Source organism: Ictidomys tridecemlineatus, chromosome 7 (genome assembly GCF_052094955.1).
Source record: "Ictidomys tridecemlineatus isolate mIctTri1 chromosome 7, mIctTri1.hap1, whole genome shotgun sequence".
Classification (NCBI taxonomy): Eukaryota; Metazoa; Chordata; class Mammalia; order Rodentia; family Sciuridae; genus Ictidomys; species Ictidomys tridecemlineatus.
The window spans coordinates 68,768,377-68,787,967 of NC_135483.1; the positions used below are offsets into that span (position 1 = coordinate 68,768,377).

General features: G+C 37.5%; 1 protein-coding gene across 2 annotated transcripts in view; it reads left to right on the forward strand.

The window, feature by feature from the left end:
* Prex2 (phosphatidylinositol-3,4,5-trisphosphate dependent Rac exchange factor 2) overlaps window positions 1-19,591 on the forward strand; it is a 294,983-nt gene that overhangs the window by 57,556 nt on the left and 217,836 nt on the right. For both annotated transcript variants that reach the window (XM_040294020.2, XM_005322936.5), the window contains exons 2-4: window positions 14,935-15,006; window positions 16,678-16,800; window positions 19,077-19,181. In XM_040294020.2, coding sequence (XP_040149954.2) covers window positions 14,935-15,006; window positions 16,678-16,800; window positions 19,077-19,181 — 300 coding nt within the window. The remainder of the gene's footprint in view (window positions 1-14,934; window positions 15,007-16,677; window positions 16,801-19,076; window positions 19,182-19,591) is intronic.

The following is a 19,591-nucleotide window of genomic DNA, read 5'->3' on the forward strand; positions in this document are numbered from 1 at the left end:
TACATGATTTTGCAGCAGACATGGAGGGAGTAGCTCATGAGCAGTTTTTGGATCCTGTAAGCTCTTGTGTGAACAGCCCCCTCCCATGCAGAGGGTAAGAGGAGCCTCATCTAACAGGCAAGGATCTGAAATTAGTTTTGCTGTCCTGGAACATCAGGTATCCTGGGATGGGAAGAGGTCCCAATTTCACCACTGAGCTGTAGGCCACCAATCTGTCTCCATAGTGTCCATCTGGTCTCTAAAATTAGATTCTACCCTCATCCAATGTTTTATTCTAGCTCTTAAGAGCAGATCAGGGCCTCAAACCTTAATCAGTCTGCATTGGGAAAAGATAATAATAATAATAATAATATCCTATTAGCTATTAACCCCTTGTTCACACCTGTCTTACCTTCATTCTGCTTCAATCAAGCGTCTAGTTCCGGTCAACATCAGCCCAGTGACCAGGTGCAATCTGCTTCTTTCTCCCTGAATAGAGTACTATTACTGTTGCCTGGAGTGTATTTTCAGAAGTACTTAGGGCCTCCAGTATACACTCCCAAAGATTGAGTCTTGTTCACATTAGGCTTCAGTTTATCATATTGTATTACATATTATGTGCACTTACAGGCTTCAGACTCTGCAGATGATTGCCCTAAACCAGATTAATGATCATACCCAGCCTAGGGACCATTTCATTTGCATCCCCAAATGGCTGGTGCTTGTGAACTTAAAAATTTTCAGGTCCTATTTAACAAGAAACTATTGCTGCTAGGAGGTATTTGCCTTTTTGCAGAAGTTAAGCAAATCTTTGTGGCTATGTGCAGACACGAGCTATGTCTTATTGTTCATAACCCAAGTTTGAAAAATATGTGTACAACATTTCTTTTAGTTATCATAGCCACCCCCCCAACCCTAGGAAAGTTTTCTTATTTACCTACACCCAACTTGCCTCATGAATATTCATCTGTGGACAGAGCTGCACCCAATATCTATGGAAATGAATTCATTAGTCACATTCTGCTGGTTCCTGTTTGATTCATGAAGTATGTAGGAGTATTTGTGGTATTTCATATTTTTATGTTTTTGATTTTGAGTACAATAAAATTATTTGTAGTTGTAATCCTAAATTTTCAGTTGTTTATTATTTAATTTTTTCTCATATTTCCCGAATGTGTAAGCAATGGCCTTCTATAGGTTGTTAGTATAATTTTTAGAAAGCAAATTATGAATAATAAATTATGAATGTCTTTAAAACAGATAAAAATAATTTACATATTTATGCATGCTCAATACCTGTTCCTCTTAGTTGGTGATTAATGCTATTGATGATGACTTGCTGTGTGGATGTTGTACAAAATGATGATACTCCTTGACAGTATTACTTCCGAGATTGTGTTATTAATGAAAATAATGGCTAAATTGTGTTATATGAGTGTATGAATATGGCATAATGAATTCCACTATTATGTTTAATTATAATGCACCAATAAATAAATAAAATAAAATATCACTAAGCACATCCCCAGCTCTTTTAATTTTTTTTGTTTTGAGACAGGGTCTTGTTAAGTTGCTTAGGACCTCACTAAGTTGCTGCAGCTGGCCTCAAACTTGGGATCCTCCTGCCTCAGCCTTTCGTGTTGCTGAAATAATAGGCATGCACCACCACACCTGGCCAGAGTTTAAGCTTTTTAAAACCAGTTCATGTTGTTACCTTTTGTTGTATTTTAGTCAGATCTACAAACTGGATTGCTTATTTTTCCAACACCTGGCATTCTTTCTCTACTGATTTGAAATGCTTTCTGTTTCAAATACTGAATCCCTACCACCTGGGATGTTTCCAGAGCATCTCAATGCCTTTGATGTGTTTGTATGTAAATTATCCCAATGATAACCATTTCAATTACCATACATTAATTCCTTTTAGGAATAGAGAATGAGTAGAATTAAGAAGGAAGGGAAACAAAAATGTAGACTTAAGAAACATGCAGCATATTGAATGAAGAAAATAAAGACAATCTTTGGTCATGAGGAAAGGGGAGGAAGGGATATATGAAGTTAGAAGGAGCCAGAGGGTATTGACCTGTGTTGTAGTTGTGTGTTTTCAGGAAAAGGGTGGGCAATTTTAGAAGTCAGTTTTAAAGAACTGGTAACATAGGTACCTAAATTTTTCAGGTATAAAACTTAGAGGCAAGGTGAATAGTAAATGTCAAGAATTAAAAAGGTCCTTTTATTAATCGGATCAAACATCTATCATGAAGCCATTTGTAAATCCTCCCTCTGTCCCTCACAGGATTGGGAAGTGAGTTGGAGTAGAGGGAGAGGAAAGAGGGCTTCACATTGCCTACTGATTCATTTCTTTGGGTTGTTTTCCAGCATCAAATACTTTTCCTTCCCCCTCTGCTAACATTTCCTTTTCATGGGAACCGAATTCTTGAATAACGACTTGAACAGGAATAGTGTTCTGCACTTTAAATTTGGGAAATGACCCGTTTCCTGTGCCGGAGAAAAGTCTGTGCCTGAGAATATTATCTCTATACTGTACTTTGTACTTCCCGCTTTGCCTTTTCTTTCATTGTGCTGTGTTATTTATCTGCTATCAATGTAAATTCCTGACCAGCACAATATGAAGTATTATATCAGAGACACAATAGCCCACTGACATCTCAGTATAAATATTTGTGTAAAAATAAAAATAAGGCTGTGTAGCCAATGTCTTACTATGGAAAAACAATTCACAAATATGTTCGTGTAAGCTTGTGAACTACTTTTAAATATCCATTTTCTTCCATGATGATTACCATCTGACACTGTGCAACACGCTTTTATGTGAAATACCACCAGAATAATTACGGGGTATTTGAAATCTCTTTATTTCTTTGTGTGTGTTTTTCTCCTTCTTTGTTAGCCTCATTAAAAGTTTATTGTTTTCTTCCAATGTTAAGTGCCTTTACAAAAGTAATGATTTGTCAGACATAAAGGAATACATTTTGTTTTAATTTTTGTAAATCCGTCTGAGCAATTGTCATTGTGTCATTGTTCTTTGGATGCTAAGTAGAGAAGAACAAAGGTAATCTCAAGACTAGTGGCCATGCAACCTTTCTAAATAGGCCATCTGAGATTGGCAGGTTCCTTCAATCAGCCTATGTGATTCTCATCTGTACTTAGACCTTGTAGCATCTCACTGAAATAAAAGCTGTGCTGTGGCCGTGCTTCATGTATGTTATCCGATCTTTATTAGTACTTTGTACCCTAAGACCTGTCAAGGATTAAGGAGGCAGACATCAATCTCTGTGAGATCTTTTAATTTGATTCTGAATATTTTTTCCCCCTTACTTCCACTCTTGGTGAATTTCCAAATTTCTTGAATGTTGAAAAATTAAATATCTGAATAGAAAGATTGATATGTATACACGATTTTGGGGAGACAAGTTGGAATCCAATACAGTGTGAAAGATCCAATATTTTAAGACCACACACAGCCTCCGATTTAGAATGGTTTGATTTGGAAGTTTTTGATTTAACAATTGTGTATTCAATAGAAATCATACTTTGAATTTCAAATTTGGATCATTTCCCTGGTAGTGCTGTGCCCTGTGGTCCTCTCACCATGCTGGGCGGTGACCTTGATCCCAGCTCCCAGGCAGCCACATGAACCTCTGTGATCCATCATGAGGGGTAACAACTCATACTGTACAAAGGATCTTGTTGTAAGCAAGGATGTTCTGTAGGTTTGGTTAAAGAAATAATTTTGGACTTAGGATATTTTCAAATCTACAGTGGGTTTGTCAACACTTGACCCCCTGCATAAATTGAGGATCATCTGTAAATGTAGTAAAATTTTCCACCAGAGTTCTGAATTATGTTTGTTTTGATATCAAGGAATTATCCAAAAGTAAGAGTCCCTTAGATTGATTTGGTATTAACAGAGGAGCAGAGAAGAGAAAGCAGTGGCTTTCCCTTGTAGGTGTGTTCTTTTGAGTGTTAGGAATAAGAAATATGGCTGTGGATGTAGATAGTGATGGTAGTGGCAGGAGCAGAAATACCAGATTTTTTGGGGACCTGATTGTGTGTTTGTACTGTGCCGAGTGCCAACTACAAAGACCTCCGTATAATCCTCTCCATCTCTCTGAAGCAGCTGTTATTACTAACCTGACTTAGTAGGTGAAGAATCTGAGACTCGGAGCCTTTGGTATCTCATAAATGCTTACCACAGAACAGATTGCCACCCCCGGGAGACATCTGTGTTTGTGTATGTGTTGGGTGAATATTTCCAGGTGTGTTGGGGGAAAAGGCAGAGTTAATTTTGAAGGGCTTCCAAAGAGTCTTCTTCACTTTCTTCCATTGAATTCTCCCTAGACTTTCATGTATCCATGGCTGTTCTGGAAAGAGACATTAATCACTCCAGACAATATAGGGAACACAGGATCTTCATCAATCAAGTGATCCTTGGAATGAATATACTAAGCAGAGTTTATTGCCAACAAGTTGCCTCATTAAAAACACAGTTTAAAATAAAGAACAAGAAGTTGTTCCAACCCTTGTGAAATTGTCAGAGCTGATTCTAGCAAATATCACGTCTAAGGGTTAACATCCTACTTAATATTAGATTCCTTGGGAAAATAAAAGTTAAGTAAAATAGGCACTGACTTTTGCAGGTTATTTTTGAGTTTTTAATGTCTTCCCTCTCATCATGGTAGTGCTTTTTCACTTAAACACTTTAAATTTACGTGCCATTTTAAAACTTAGAACTCTGGAATGATCAGTACTAAAAAATTGTAAGAGCAAAGACTTAAGATTGTGACTACAGAAAAATGAGCAAAGCAGGCTTTACATTAAGAAAAAGAAATAATATTAATGTGGGTTTGCATGACATTTAACATTCAACTTTGGTATAGAGTTAATAGGGAATAGTGGTGACAAACTAAAGTGAATATGTTGCCCCCTTAGCTCTAGCCTGCTACCATTGAGGCTTATAGATAAGCTCCATCCTGGGTTTCTCCAGGTGTTTGAAAATTCAGAGACTGTTATTATGACTCTATGTGAATACTTCCCTCCCCTCCACTTTAAATGGTAGCAGTTAAGTCAATATTTTAATTGTATTGTGCTATGTTTAAAAATACCTCCATTGTTTTTGACCTCTACATTAGAGTTTGTGGGTTTAGGACAATGGGAAGTTAAATATCCTATTAAAATAATATTTTTGCAGGTTGAGTTGTGAGAAGAATTCATAGGAATTGAATGTTCAGAAAACAAAAACAAATTTAAAAAAAGTTAAACAAAACCAACAACAATAACAAAAGACACACTTAAGCAAAGTTTGCATTTTTGTAGTATTTTACTATAGGCATTTCAATGTTTCCCAATTTTCACTTTTACATGCATAGCTGTAATTCTTTAATGTTTTTGATTTCTCTTTCATCTTTTCCAACTTCACTGTTCACTTTTTCAGTCATCTATTAAATGTCTTTTTCAGTCATCTATTAAATATCTTTAAAATTTGTGTCTTATATAAAATATACCTGTCATGTGGACAAATGGTGAATTTTTTTTTTCTCCTGAAAACTTCTGAAGTTTTGTTACATTTATTTTTTGACTTATTGAGGTGAAAGAGTACCCTGCAAATGTTTTAATTATCTTCAAATCCTGGCTAAGGGAGTCTTTAAAAAAAAAAAGTTTAAAGGATAAGATAAAAATTTATCTTTGCCCAGCTTCTGAGATGAATGAGTTTTAGTTGATCTGAGAAGGAGTAAAACATCTTTTTGTGGGAAATTGATCAGATATTAAAAGTAACAGTGACACAAGTCCCTTTAGTTGTGAATCCTAATGACCATCGGAGTCTTTCGCTGGGGATTTGGCCTGCAGTCTTTTGTGGGCATTTATTGAAGTAAGCCAGGTGTGATCTTTCAATGGCTTGTGCAGAGGTGAATACCCTTGAGGGCGGGTCTTAAGTGCTACTGAATAACTAACAAGTGATTTATTATTCCATACATTGTTGCCATTTTGTGTGGATGGAGCCTTGTTATGACAGCTGAAGGACCAGTGAATGACTCTTCCAAAGATGAAAAGTTGCTGCCTGTGTTCTGTAGGGATCTGTGGTCTGGTGGGAAGAAGGAGTGCAAACCAATATTATTTTATAACAACTGCTCAGTGTGTCTGAGTGGGAAAGACACTGCTCACCACCCTAGAGTACACAGGGAAGTCCCACACAACAAAAAAATTACTCAGCTCCAAATGTTAGTGGTGTCAGGATCCAGATAGGCTGCCACATGTGGTGGAAAAGGAGACGATGTGCTGTCCTGAATTCCAAGTTGCTCATGCGTATTTGGGAAGATGATGTACCAGGGAAATTAATGATTTGGACTGCCCAACCTCTAAACAGTGACTAACAAATTTCTATTCTTTGTAAATTACCCAAGTTCAGGTGTTTTGTCATAGAAGATTGGTTGGACTAAGACAGACCTTGGGGGCCTGGGAAAGGTGTCTACATTATATTCTTTGCAGGAAGGGACTCTTTTGAAGATTTTGTGCTGGATAGTCAGGCTGATTTACATTTTTCAAAAAATGATCATTGACAGTTGCATAGAGAAAGGGTTTAGGGAGATGGGAATAGAGTCTAGAAGTTAATAATAAGAAGTCTAAAACCCTAAACCAGGGCCACGATGGTAAGATAATTATAAAACTATCTTGAGTTAGTCATTTTCATGAGTTTGCAATTTTTGTTATTTTCCTGCCCAAAAATGAGATTGAAGAATACTGGTATCCTTTTCTTTGGGGGTAATCAAGAAATGGAGAGGGGGCCTAGGGCTTCCCCTCACACTGAGTCTTAGGTATACAGCAGGTGCCAGACTAGGAGAGACCTAGGGAAGGAGAGCAAATGAAACTGACTTGTGTGAGAAGTGATGCTTGGGACGTGGCAAGAAAAAGGTTGAGTTCAATTAAACAGTAGCCTTGGGTGGCGCAGATTTATTGTGATGAATCTTGAGCATTAAATGTGGAATTACTATAAGAGTTTTCAAATATTTTGTTTTTAAAGTTATTATAGTAAAGTTATTGCATAGTTTTAGCACTTAACATTTTTCTTTTTGTCTCATATATATTAGGCAAGTGCTTTATCACTGAGCTACATCCTATGCCATTTATTTTTATTTTATTTTTTTTTTTTAGATAGGGTATCTCTAGGTTGCCCAGGCCAGCCTTGAACTTGCAATCTTCTTTCCTCAGTCTCCTGAGTATCTAGAACCACAGGCATGCGCCACTGTGCCTGGCCTAACCTTCTTACCTACTAATATACCAGATAATTTACTATTTGTCATATATCTGGCTTCTTCCCCCAGAATAGAAGCAGGGACTTTTGGCTATTTTGTTTATTGGTATGTCCCATATGCATAGACCAGTGCTTCCCAACGAGTGGTTTGCAGACATTTGGAGTTTTGTGAAAACCTTTCAGGAGATATACAAGGTCAAAACCATTTTCATAGCAATGCTGCAGACTCGCTTTTCTTTTTTTATTATTCTGACATTTGCAATGATGGTGCAAAGGCAATGGTGCATAAAACACTGATGCTTTAGTGTGAATCAAATCAAAACAGTGGCACGAACCTTTACTCAAAGTAGTCACTGTGGACTTCACTGTCACCCACTTGTAAAGGGTAGGGGGAGAGACAGTTTTGCTTAAGAATATTCTTGATAAAACTGTGAAGATGAGTTTTATTAAAACCTTGGCTGTAGAGCACTTCGTTTTTAATATCCTGTGTATTTGGAAGCGCTTCTGCTGCATGCCCAAGTATTATGATGGTCTCCAGGAAAAGAACCATGTGACAGCTTGAGTTACTAGGAACGTCATATTGACTTGAAATCATAGTTTGCAGGACAAACTATGGTTACTGTTTCAGAGTATTTGGATATTTGGCAGACATTTCCTCAAAAAAAAAAAGTTTTGAAAGAGAGTCTGTCACTTCAAGGAAAACAACTGATACTGTTGATGATAATAGAATTCAAGCTCTTAAGTGAATTTGGGGTTTGGAAAATTTGTGTTTGTCTCTGTGAGCTTGACAGGTTTCTAATACATAATGACTTTTCTGATTAGCTGACTATGATATTAATAAATGTGATACGTTTCTTTCAGTATTTGATGAAGTATGACACTATTTGGAAGATAACTATAATTCTCAGTGAATCAATACTGAAAAAAATATTTTTAAAAAACCACACATGGGTGAAGTTATCCCTTCAACATGCAAGATAGACCAATGGATTTTAATGTATCTGTATGAAAAGTTAACAGATATGATTTCCAATTCAGTACTACTACTGACTTTTAATAAATTGCTATTTACTGAGTTTTGGTATTGCATGAGGCAATAATACCCATAATTGAATAAGTTATAACAAGGAACATGCTCTTCCTTTTTTGAACTATTTTGTGCAGTAGGGTGTATTTCTTCATATAGTTCTATCAAAACCACATCTGATAATAAATCAAATCAGAGCATTCATGAGAATTCAGCTGTTTTTATTCAGCTAGGCACTGAAGAAATTTGCAAATATTTAAAATAATATACTTTTCATTAAAATTTTTATTATTAACTTTAAAATAAATAAATTAATTAATAATTATTTAAAATTCCTCACATTTAATTTCTGATATATTAAGCAGTCTTCAAGTGGTCAATTCCTGTATCTGCTTTATTTCACTGGATTTCTTACACCGTTGAGCAGTTAAACACTGCCTTGTTCTCAAATCTCTCTGTTTTCCTGGTTCTTGTGACACCATCTTCTTCTTAAGCCTGTTCTTACCTTCTTTGGCTTCATTTATTCTTTCCTGACCTCTAAATGTGATTGCCCTAAGATTCTCTCTTGGAGTCCTTTTTCTTCTTCATCTACACACTTTCTCCATCTATATATTGTTGAGAGCCACAGCCGAAGTGGCCCCAGCAAACTTTCAGACTGCCAGCTGATGATTGGCTCACAGCGGCCCCAGCAACATCTAGCTGATTGGCTCCTCTGCGGTGATGCTCATTGGGCTATTTCCCTGCCCTTTCAGACCACGGAGCTGCTCATTGGGGGACTATTTTGGCTCCGCCCACACGACCCAGCAAATCGACCTCAAGAGCAGGAGGAGTGTGGGAGGTAGAGAGGCTTGTGGTGGGGAGAGAGGCTTGTGGGAAGCCGGTGGTGGCAGTTGGGCTCTGAGGGTTTTTCCTGAGGAGCTGTTCTGTTTGGCGTGTGGGTCTAAAAATAAAGTTCATTTCTTTTGACAAGTGGCTCCTGATTGTGCCCAGCCAGACTTCGGGAATATACTTTCTCCAATGGACAGGGGTTGGTTGTCTCTTCTTTTTCCCCTTTCCCTGGGTTATATGTTAATGCTAATGACACTCTTTATCTTCAGCCCTGATCTTCCCCACAGAACTGCTTTGATTGGTACAGCCAACTCCCGGCTTGGGACCTCTATATTGGTGTCCAGTAGACGTCTCACACTCAACGTGGCCACAATGAACTCTGATTCTCTCATCCCAAACCCTTCTCCTGTTTCAGTCTTTACCATTCCAATAAAATGGCACTATATGATTAAGGCAAATTCAATGGCAAGTTTTTTCATTTATTTAGACTTTGTTTTTCTCTCAGGAAAAAAAAAAGTTGATCTTTTAAAGAACTGTGATGTGATGATATTATCTTAAATTCAAAAGATAAAAGGAAAATACAGTTAATTTTTATTTTAAATTTGTTTTCCTAAAATGAATGTACTTTTTATTCCTATATCAGTGTAGCCCCTCTTGAAATTTTCCCTTTCTGCCATTGCATATAAAATGTTATCTCTGTCCACACTAAATAGCCATATTTCCTAGATGACAGGGTATTGGTAAGATGATTCTGAATGTAGAATATGTATAGGAAAAATAAGGATTAGTGCCTATATGACATTGTGAAATTCACATTGGCATCATGTGTCTAGAATCCAAAATGTAAAATGTGAAATCTGTGGGACTTCTGAGAGTGATCTATTATGTGTGCCTCTTATGGTTTGGGTATGAAGTGTCTCCCCACAACTTGTGTGTTGAGGGCTAGGTCCTCATTGCAGCAGTGTTCAGAGGTGGGGTTTTGGGAAATGATTGGATCACGAGGCCTCTGACCTCATCTATGGATTAATTCATTGATAACTGAATGGACTATTGGGAGTTAGTGGAAACTGTAGTGGTTGGGGGAAGTAGATCACTGGGCTTGGACCCTTGGGGACTATGTCTTGTCCCTGGTCCCTTCCCCCCACTCTTTCTTTTCCCCTCTCTCTGCTTGCTGACCGTTGTGAGCTGAGCAACTCTCTTCCACCATGACCTTCCTCCATGATGATCTGCCTCACCTCACACCCAGAGCAATAGATGGAAACCCTGCAGACCAGGAGTTGAAATAAACTTTTGCTTCTTTAAGATTTTAATGTCAAGTATTTTGGTCATAGCAATGAAAAACTGTCTAATAGTGCCTGATTGATTCAGAATGGGGAAGAACAAAATTGAGGGAGACTATTTAGAACATTGAAATGATAAGAAAGGTGTATTCGGAGAATGAAAATCTTGCTAGGCATGGCCTTACTATTGAACTAGCAGCAGCACAGATGTACAAACAAGGAGAAAAGAGATTGCTGTCATCTTCCTCTTCTTTCTTAGTGAGTTTTCCCCTCTTTTTGACCTCTTGGTAGCAAATTGGTGACATTTTTAGGGTTATGAAATTTTGGTTAACGTATTGCATTTAACATGTGCTTTTACCAAATACATGATAAAAGGAAAACAATTTCTGTTCTCTGAGTGGGAAAAAGGTGGCTCATGACTGGAATGGTACCTAGGAAGATGTTGGATGGTGCCACTGATAGGGGAATGCTGGAGTACTGAGTGTATTGGTGTGACATCTGTGGTTGAAAAGTCCTTGGAGTGGTACCTGCCAGCCTCACTTCCTCTAAATGTCACATCCTATCATATTTCAACCACCTATCTCTGTGTTTCTAAAGTCTTCAGAGATGACCATGACCAGTGTGTAGCCCAAGTTGTAATTTTCATGGGGTGGGGTGGGAAGGCAATCCTTGGTTGGGGCACCAAAAACCCCACAAGGTTGAATATGAAGGTGATGGTTATCAAGGAATGGTTATAATTACTTGATTTCGGAGTCAGAATGAAATAAACGGACCTGTTTTTCCCATTAAGAGTCACTTATGTGCTCCTCTAAGCCTTGTTTTTTTTTTTTCCATCTGGAAGAATAAACATCAGAGATTGTCCATCAAAAGTTGGTCCCTTGACCAATATGCAAGTCACTGAGGAGTCCTGCTCATAGTGCAGATTCCTGAGTTGTAAACTAGTCTGCTGAATCAGGCCTTCCAGGACTAGGGTTAGGAATCTACATTTAAGAGAAACTCTCTAAGTCTTAAATACAATATAGAGTTTGAGAATCACTGGCATTGACAGCTGTTTTCCAGTGCTTATTTTCCAATGTACTTGTGTCAAGATGAAGATTGTCTAATTCTGATGAAATTGTGGACAAGCGATAATAAATGAATGCAGACAGAAAACAGTGTATAAAATCATATATATATAAAATATATATATATATATATGTATATATATATTTGACTAGGTTACTAGTGCTTCCTTAATTGATATTAAATGCTCAGTTGCCAGAGACTGAAATAACTCTGTGGATACTGGTTGTTAAAGGGTGGTTCTGAAAACATGTATTTATTTTTGTTTTCAGGAAGAAAGACTTAAACATTTTCTAAAAAATGTCAACAGTTTTCATGATTGTGCATTCCCAGTAAACCATCTAAATCTGCCTTCAATGTTGTATAAAATGAAGCCCTTAGGAAAAATGAATGCTTGGTCAGAGATGCTGGCATGTTCCAGGTTTCCTTATATATACAGTTTAACAAAATATTTCATACTGTCCTGGAGGATAAGAAGATTAAAAAATTGTCAGATAAAGATGTGGTGTACCTTATTAGTTTGTATGTTCCCTTTTAACTTACATTTTGACTCAACTTTGTAGCTTTAAAATTTTTGGTTTCAGAATGTGACTGAGTTCTATTTATGAAGAAGAGGTTTATAATTGCAGAGGTGAAGTTTAAATTCTACTTGCACGAGAGGTTACCTGTTTACTGTGTGGTCAATGTAAAATGTAAACTAGGCAAGTAAACCATCCATGTTATTTTAAGACTAAATAAAAATATCTAAAGAGAATATCTGGTATGAGCACTTGGAAAATACTCAAGAAAAGCAAAACTAAAATTAAAAATTAAACAGAATAAAACTAATTAAAATGGTACTCAAAAATCATTTTCCATGGTCATTTATGTAAAACTTCAGATAATAGTTCAACAATTGTATCACATACTTTCAATAAAAATGAAGGTTATAGCTAATACTTATTCATTTTATTTACTTCAGCTGATGTTAAAGAATTGGGACTAATAGTGGGTTTTTTTGCATCTTATTTTTGTTAGGTACTGGGAATTGAGCCTAGGGGTACTTTCCCCCTGAGCTACATCTCCAGCCTTTTTAAAATTTTTTGATTTTGAGATAAGGTCTGGCTAAGTTGCAGAGACATTTGAACTTGCAATCCTCCTGTGTCAATCTCCCAAGTTGTTGGGATTATAGGCTGGGGCTACTAGTTTTGATATGTCTTTATAGTTATAGAATCTGAAAGATGAATTGGTGGAATCAGAAATAAGGATGGTGTTGATGCTTATGCTAGAATTGAGTTCTTGAGGGCTCATTTGTTTGATTTCTTTTCAATGTTTTTTTTTTTTTTTTTAACAAAACACAAGTTATGCTGAGTATTTTGAAAATAAGGTGCACGGCCTCCTTCCTACCACATGTAGGTAACTACTGTTTTCATTTCGGTATATATGCTACCTATTTTTTTCAGTATGAATAGACACATTATACATGTGTGTAGATATACATATATATTAGGTATGCTACTTAATACATGGGTTTCACCAGACAATATTTTCAGAATACCTGTCCTATATACACATTTGCATATGTGTGTACGTGTAGTTTTCTTCACATTCCATTTTTTTTTTTTTAAATGGTGCTGGGATTGAACCCAAGGCCTTGTGCATGCAAGGAAAGCACTCTACCAACTGAGCTACATCCCCAGCCCCTTCACATTTCATTTATGGTTGTACTTTTGTCATAACCACAAAAGTATCATTTGTATATACCGAGGTATATTTAGTGATTCCCTTATTGATAGACCTTTCAATAGTTTCCAGTATTTCTCCTTTTCTAATCAGTGTTCTGACCCCTCATCCCACACCCTGCTTTTATTTTTTGGTACTATGGATTGAACTCAGGGGCACTCAACCACTAAACCACATCCCCAGCCCTATTTTGTATTTTATTTAGACACAGGGTCTCACTGAGTTGCATAGCTCCTTACCATTGCTGAAGCTGGCTTTGAACTGGTGATCCTTCTGTCTCAGCCTCGCGAACTCCTGGATTGTAGGTGTGCGCCACCATGCCAGGCTCTGAAACCCATTGTCTGAATATTTTTTAGGATAAATTTATAGAAGTAGGATTTCTAGATTAAAAAAAAATACCCTTTTAAAAATTTGAGAAAGGGCTGGGGATGTGCCTCATTAGTAAAATGCTTGCTCAGCATGCACAAAGCCCCTGGGTTCAATGCCTACAACCTAAAAAAGAAAGAAAGCCCTGGACTGTGTTCATCTCTTAAGTCTTTGTAAGTTTTTATTAATCTCTTAAATCTTAGTAAATATAACCTACCAAAGATATGATTCTTGCCTTAGTTTTTGTTTGTTTGATGTGATAGCCTGAGGTTCTCCTGTGCTTCTGTATCGCCCTGAGTAGTTGATGTCCTGTACAGTCCTGTCCTGTCCTGACTTGCGGGTGGTGGCAAACTTCTTAGACAAGGGAAGGAATGAATTTTTTTTTTTTTTTTGGTGGTGGTGGTGGTTCTGGGATTGGACCCAGGGACTCTTGCTTATGCTTTACCACTAAGCAACGTTCCCAGGCTCTGGATGATCTTACCTGGTCACTGTATAGTTAATAGATGATGTTTTGAGGGTATAAACCAGATTTGCTAAATGGAATGTCTCCTTTTCCTTGTCTTTTAAAACTTTGTTTTTTAAAGCTCAATATCAATCCATCATTATGCTCTTCTTAGGTATCAAAGTTTAATGGCCACTGAGAAGTCTCTATCCCCTCCCTGCCACAGTCTGGGGATGGAAGCCAGGGCCTTAAGCATGCTAGTCAAGCTGTCTACCTCTGAGATACATCCTGAGCTTGAGCCTGGATCTTTGAAATACTATTGTGCTCATTTATCAACCACAGGGAAATGAAGAGCTCTGACCTGAACCCAGAAATTTAAATTCTGGCTTCCTGAAAGTGTGTTCGTATGGGGTGGAAGTGAGGAAAGGAAATTCTTTCATTCCGTTTAGAACCTGAAAATAGTTATTGGCAAGGATGTGTGTGTATGTATGTATCTATTTCTGACTCTCTCAGTTCTAAGGGAGTCACCTCAGAATTCCTGGATCTTTTTTTTTTTTTTTAATCAGAAATACCATTTTTTTCATTAAATTTTGGTCTCTTTGTACTTTGCAATGCTTATACATTTAGGAAACACCTGGCCCTAAATATTTACTCCAGAACTTAAGTAAGTTTTTATTACTGGTGGATAAATTTAATTCATATAGATTTGATCATTTTTGGCTCTGTTCGACATCATAAAAGGAGTTTGATTCTCAGGTAGAGAGCAAAGCACAGGGATTTGACATGTGGTAACAAAACTGTTTTAGGCACCTGTCAAAGCTTAATGGCCAGCATTTGACTCAACTATTGGATTTTTGAGCTTTGGTTTTTTTGTAAAAAATGAATTGGATTTTGATCAACACCTAGTCATTTTATGAACCTACACTGTTCCCTTCATAACGTCTTTTCTTGTTTCATGCAGGCATTCTTACATAGAATGAACCAGTGTGCTGCAGCAAAGGTCGACAAGAATGTAACAGAAGAAACAGTGAAGGTGAGGGGGTGCAGAGGGCATGAGTTCCCCATAGATAAAGTGGTCCCCGGGGGATGCTCCTTCAGGACCCTCAGTGTGACTGTGGTTCTATTCTAAGTTCCTGTGCCAGTCATTTGCATTGGTAATGGTGTGAAAAGGTGTAATGAGGGTTTGGATAAAGGGAGGTCAAGAATATGGCACATGGGGCATAGAGAATTTTTAAAAAATGTTTTTTCAAATCAAGGTCTTGGAGATATTTGCAAAGAGGAAGGAAAAAATTCTAGGAAATAGGACTAAGAACTTCAGTATCTAGGAGAGAGAGGAAGTCGAGGGAGGTGTCAGAGGATTGCTAGAGGTTGTTCAAGAAGGCAGGCGTGGACAAATGTGACTTCCTGTCTCCGTGATAGCTAAAGAATTCAGACCTAGATGTTTTACTGTGGTGCATCCGAGAAAGTCCACATGATATCTTTAAGTCAGACATAAACGTATAAATATTTTCTTTTAAAATGTAGGAAAAGGGTGTTGGGGTTGGAGCTCAATGGTAGAGGCCCTGGGTTTCATTCTCAGCAAAACACACACACACAAAAAAAACACCACACACACACACACACACACACACACACACACACACGCACACTCACACTAGTGAAGGAAAAATTGTGAAAAAAAGAAAAAGGATGGCAAATGAAAACTAATTATGCTATAGTGATTATTTAAATTGTATAAATCATTGTTGCTATTGATGCTAACTTACTGTTTTATTTTGCTGAAAAAAATTTCATAGGATATTTTAGGTTCTTCTGACCCCATTTCCTCATAATTTAAACACCTTTCTTTTATTTTTAATTTATGCATTACAATTATACACACAATGGTGCCATTGTTACATATTTATACATGCACATAACATAATTTGATAAATTTCATTTCAAAATTTCCTACCATGGCAGTATTTTAATTAGTGGATTTTTGGTTGCAAGAAAAGTAACCTATAATTCAGATGGACTAGAAGACACTTTCACTCACAGAGTGAGGTATCCAAATAAAAGAAAAATTCCATTTAGTGATTCAGGGAGGCCAAGCAGTTACTAGATCTCCTCTAGTGAGTCCCTCTGCCATCCAGGTTATCAGCATTGCTCCTGAGCTGGCTTCTCCTATGGTTGTGAAGTGACCCTGTAGCTGTCCTACTTGTCACTCCCCCACCTCTCCCACAGCACCTTCTAGAAGGAGAAGGAGACTGTCCATTCAGGATACTCTTCTTAGGAGCAAAGACACATGTACCCCAAAAGCTTGCCAACAAGCCTTCCTAAACTTTTACCTGAAGCCCATCCTGGAAGTGGTGGGACTATCATGCTTGTGTTTGGAGACTCAGGCTTTGCCCTGGGAGTCAAGAATAGGGTCCTGGTTCCCAGAGTGTGTGGGAATACAGGGGAAGTTCAGACAAAGCCGGGGTTCTGCCAGCAAGGTGAGAGAAAGCAATGGATGTGGGTAGCTATCCACTGAAGGTTTCACTTGGAGAGAGACTATTGTACCCTCATAGCCCATTGGGGTGATAGTCTTCCCCTTATACTTTTTTTGCGGAGACTGCCAGATTGGGAGAGGCAAAGAGAATGCAAAGGTGACTTTCTCCTTTTTCTTTTCAACTTGCTTCGATGTTGCACTTACCCATTTGTTTTTTTTTCTTTTATACAGATGTTGTTCTCAAACATTGAAGATATCCTTGCAGTACATAAAGAATTCTTAAAAGTCGTGGAAGAATGCCTACACCCAGAACCCAATGCTCAACAGGAAGTGGGGACCTGCTTTCTTCACTTTGTAGGATACATTTTTATTTCTTTGACAAGCTCTGCCTTTCTTGAGTTTAAGGTTTAGCTCTTGGCTTAGTACTATGTGTGAATTCAGCATTAGAAATAAAATGGGATGCTAAAAGTTTAGGGTCTTTTAAGGCCAATGAAATCTTGCACTTCAAGCCAGAAATGGGGAGAGTGCCCTGCATCATCCATTTTACTCAGCAAAGAATAAACAGCCTTTTATTTTTCCTGACAAGTTAGTTCTTCGCATCCTCTGTAGCTTTGAATTCTAATGAATATTCAGGCTGTTCATAATGAATGGATTTTTATGTTTCTCTCAAACATAGAACATTTTTCTTTTGAGGCGGAAAATCCTCACTCTTATAATGCACTTCAAGCCTTTTATTAGTCAGAATGTTCCCTTGTTAATTGGCTTGTGACAAAGCTGGAGGTGAACTAACCCAGTATGCCTGTCACTGAATTCTCCTCAAGGGTGGCTTCTCAGAAGGTTGTTCTGAATGAGCAGCATGGAAGGAAGAAGCAGTTGATGCTCAATTTTTCTCAGGCTACACACCCCGTGCCTGTGTGATCCTCTCCGTGTCTTTATATTCGATAGCTGAAATCATTTATGCAATCAGTGTGTAAAATTAGAAGCCACCTGTACAGGGAGAATGGTTTCCAGGCTAAAGAACATTCATATTTTAAAAAGAAAAATAAAAGCATGCAAGCATGCTGCTGTTTATGCCATTTCATAGATGCTCATTTTCAATTTGAGTCCATGTATTTATCAAAATGCTACAGAATTCATATTTTACTTAAAAAACGGGTGACAGCATTATAGAAATCCAACCTTGTATATTTTTGATTTTCCATTTAGTCTTTCATGAAGGTTTTTCTATGTGATTTTTATATCTATATGTGATGAGTAGGCTCTGTTTAGTCAAAATATTTCAAGAAGGTGATTATCTTAAAGGGGAGAGGCTCTTGGGAGCAGGAAGATCAAGCCATGCTTTTCTTGGGCACAACTGGAGGCTATGGGTGTTTGTGTCCTGTTTCCTTTCATGAAGGGATCAGAATCTTCTGCCAGCTGAAGCAGTTGCTATCTCAAGCCAGGGGTGCACATGGGAATCTTGTGTCCTGACAGTCACTTCCTTAGTAGCACATTATGAATCTGTCATCCCTGAATTTAGCTAAGTTATTTCTGAAGTTTTTTTTTTTTTTTCTGGCTCATACCATTTCTTGAGATAAGTAGTTCAGTACATTCTGTGCTGGCTATATAAAATAGGGCTTAATGTTTCTGAATGCATGCCTTTGAAATTTCAAAGGACACACTTCTGTTCTACTATTTGATCAATTATTTTTTTGTATCTTCCTCTTTTGTTGTTCCTTGATACCTCCTAGCTACTTTGAGGGGAAAAAAATATCTTATAGATAGAGTGGGGCTTAGGGATTACGAGTAAAATTACCTTTTTTTTTCTTTTAAGGAAAAACTCCACTATCCATTTATGAAGACCGGGCAGGAGTGCCTTCACCACTTCCTTGTGTTCCTACTTCCTCATTTTTAGTGACAGCTCTAATTACTAGATTTCTGCATTGTTCCCACATCTGTCCATCACTGCCCTTGCAATTTCTACCTAATGAACCTAATGTTCTTTGCAAGAGCTACCTAGAATTGTTACTCTTTTACAGTATGACAGCTATTTGAAAGTAGTTATTATTCCCTGACTTTTCTAAACCAACAGGTATCTCTTTCTGAAATGACCTCACAGATCTCATGTCTCAGGGTCTATCATTATCTTAGTCACTTGTTGCTGGATATTGCCCTGTTTGTCAATGTCTCTGTTAAGCACAACGTTTCAGATTGGTGTCTACTAACTGCAGGTTTGTATGGCACAAGCTTTCCCGTTGGTCAAAAATACCTTTCTTTCCTCTACCTGCCTGGGAATCATGGATTTATTCTATAGGACCTTGCTTAGAAATAATTGCATTTTTAAAACTCCATTCTCATGGCAAAGCTGAGTGCTCTCTTCTCTGTACTTTGCTACCACTTGATTCAATTTTTTTTATTACTGCAGTCATCATATTGGAATATAATAATATATATCTGTCTCCTTTTCTAGGTTATTTTTTATGTATCAGGGAAAACACATAAATAACAAGGGAACACACAAACAAATACACGTACACACCCAGAGTGGCTCTTGAGACATAGTAAAGTTTATTTATGTATATCATCACATAGATTAAAATTTCAAAATGACAAATAAGCTGACTTTAATTTATTCTTTCTTGAATTCACAGAAAGACAGGTTTCGTATCTATGATGAATATTGTAGCAACCATGAGAAGGCACAAAAATTGCTTCTTGAACTTAACAAAATAAGAACAATCCGGACGTTTCTTTTGGTAAGTGTATTTCTATGTGTTATCCTAGGCTGATGTTTATTGATGGGCCCAGGAAGAATCAGGGAAGCATCAGTGTGGTGTAAAAAGCTCTTTGTGAGATGGCTTTTTGCATACCCAGGCTGGGAAGCTAAGGTCGGTCCTTTGATGACTGTAAGCAGTAAGAGTTGGAGCAGAGTACTCTATAGGAAAGTCCTGCTAATGCCCTCTCCTGGATGATCATAAATTGCTTGTGAGACCCCACAGATTCCTAGTGAGCAAAGAACTTCTGCCACAGTTCATCATTGCTTTATATTTTCAGCTCCCTAGAGTTTTATTCCTTTCTCCGAAGAGCTTTAAGTAGGGCAGTGGCATGCAGGAGGCAAATCAAGGATATGGAAGAAAATAAATATAAAGACCATTCTACATATAGT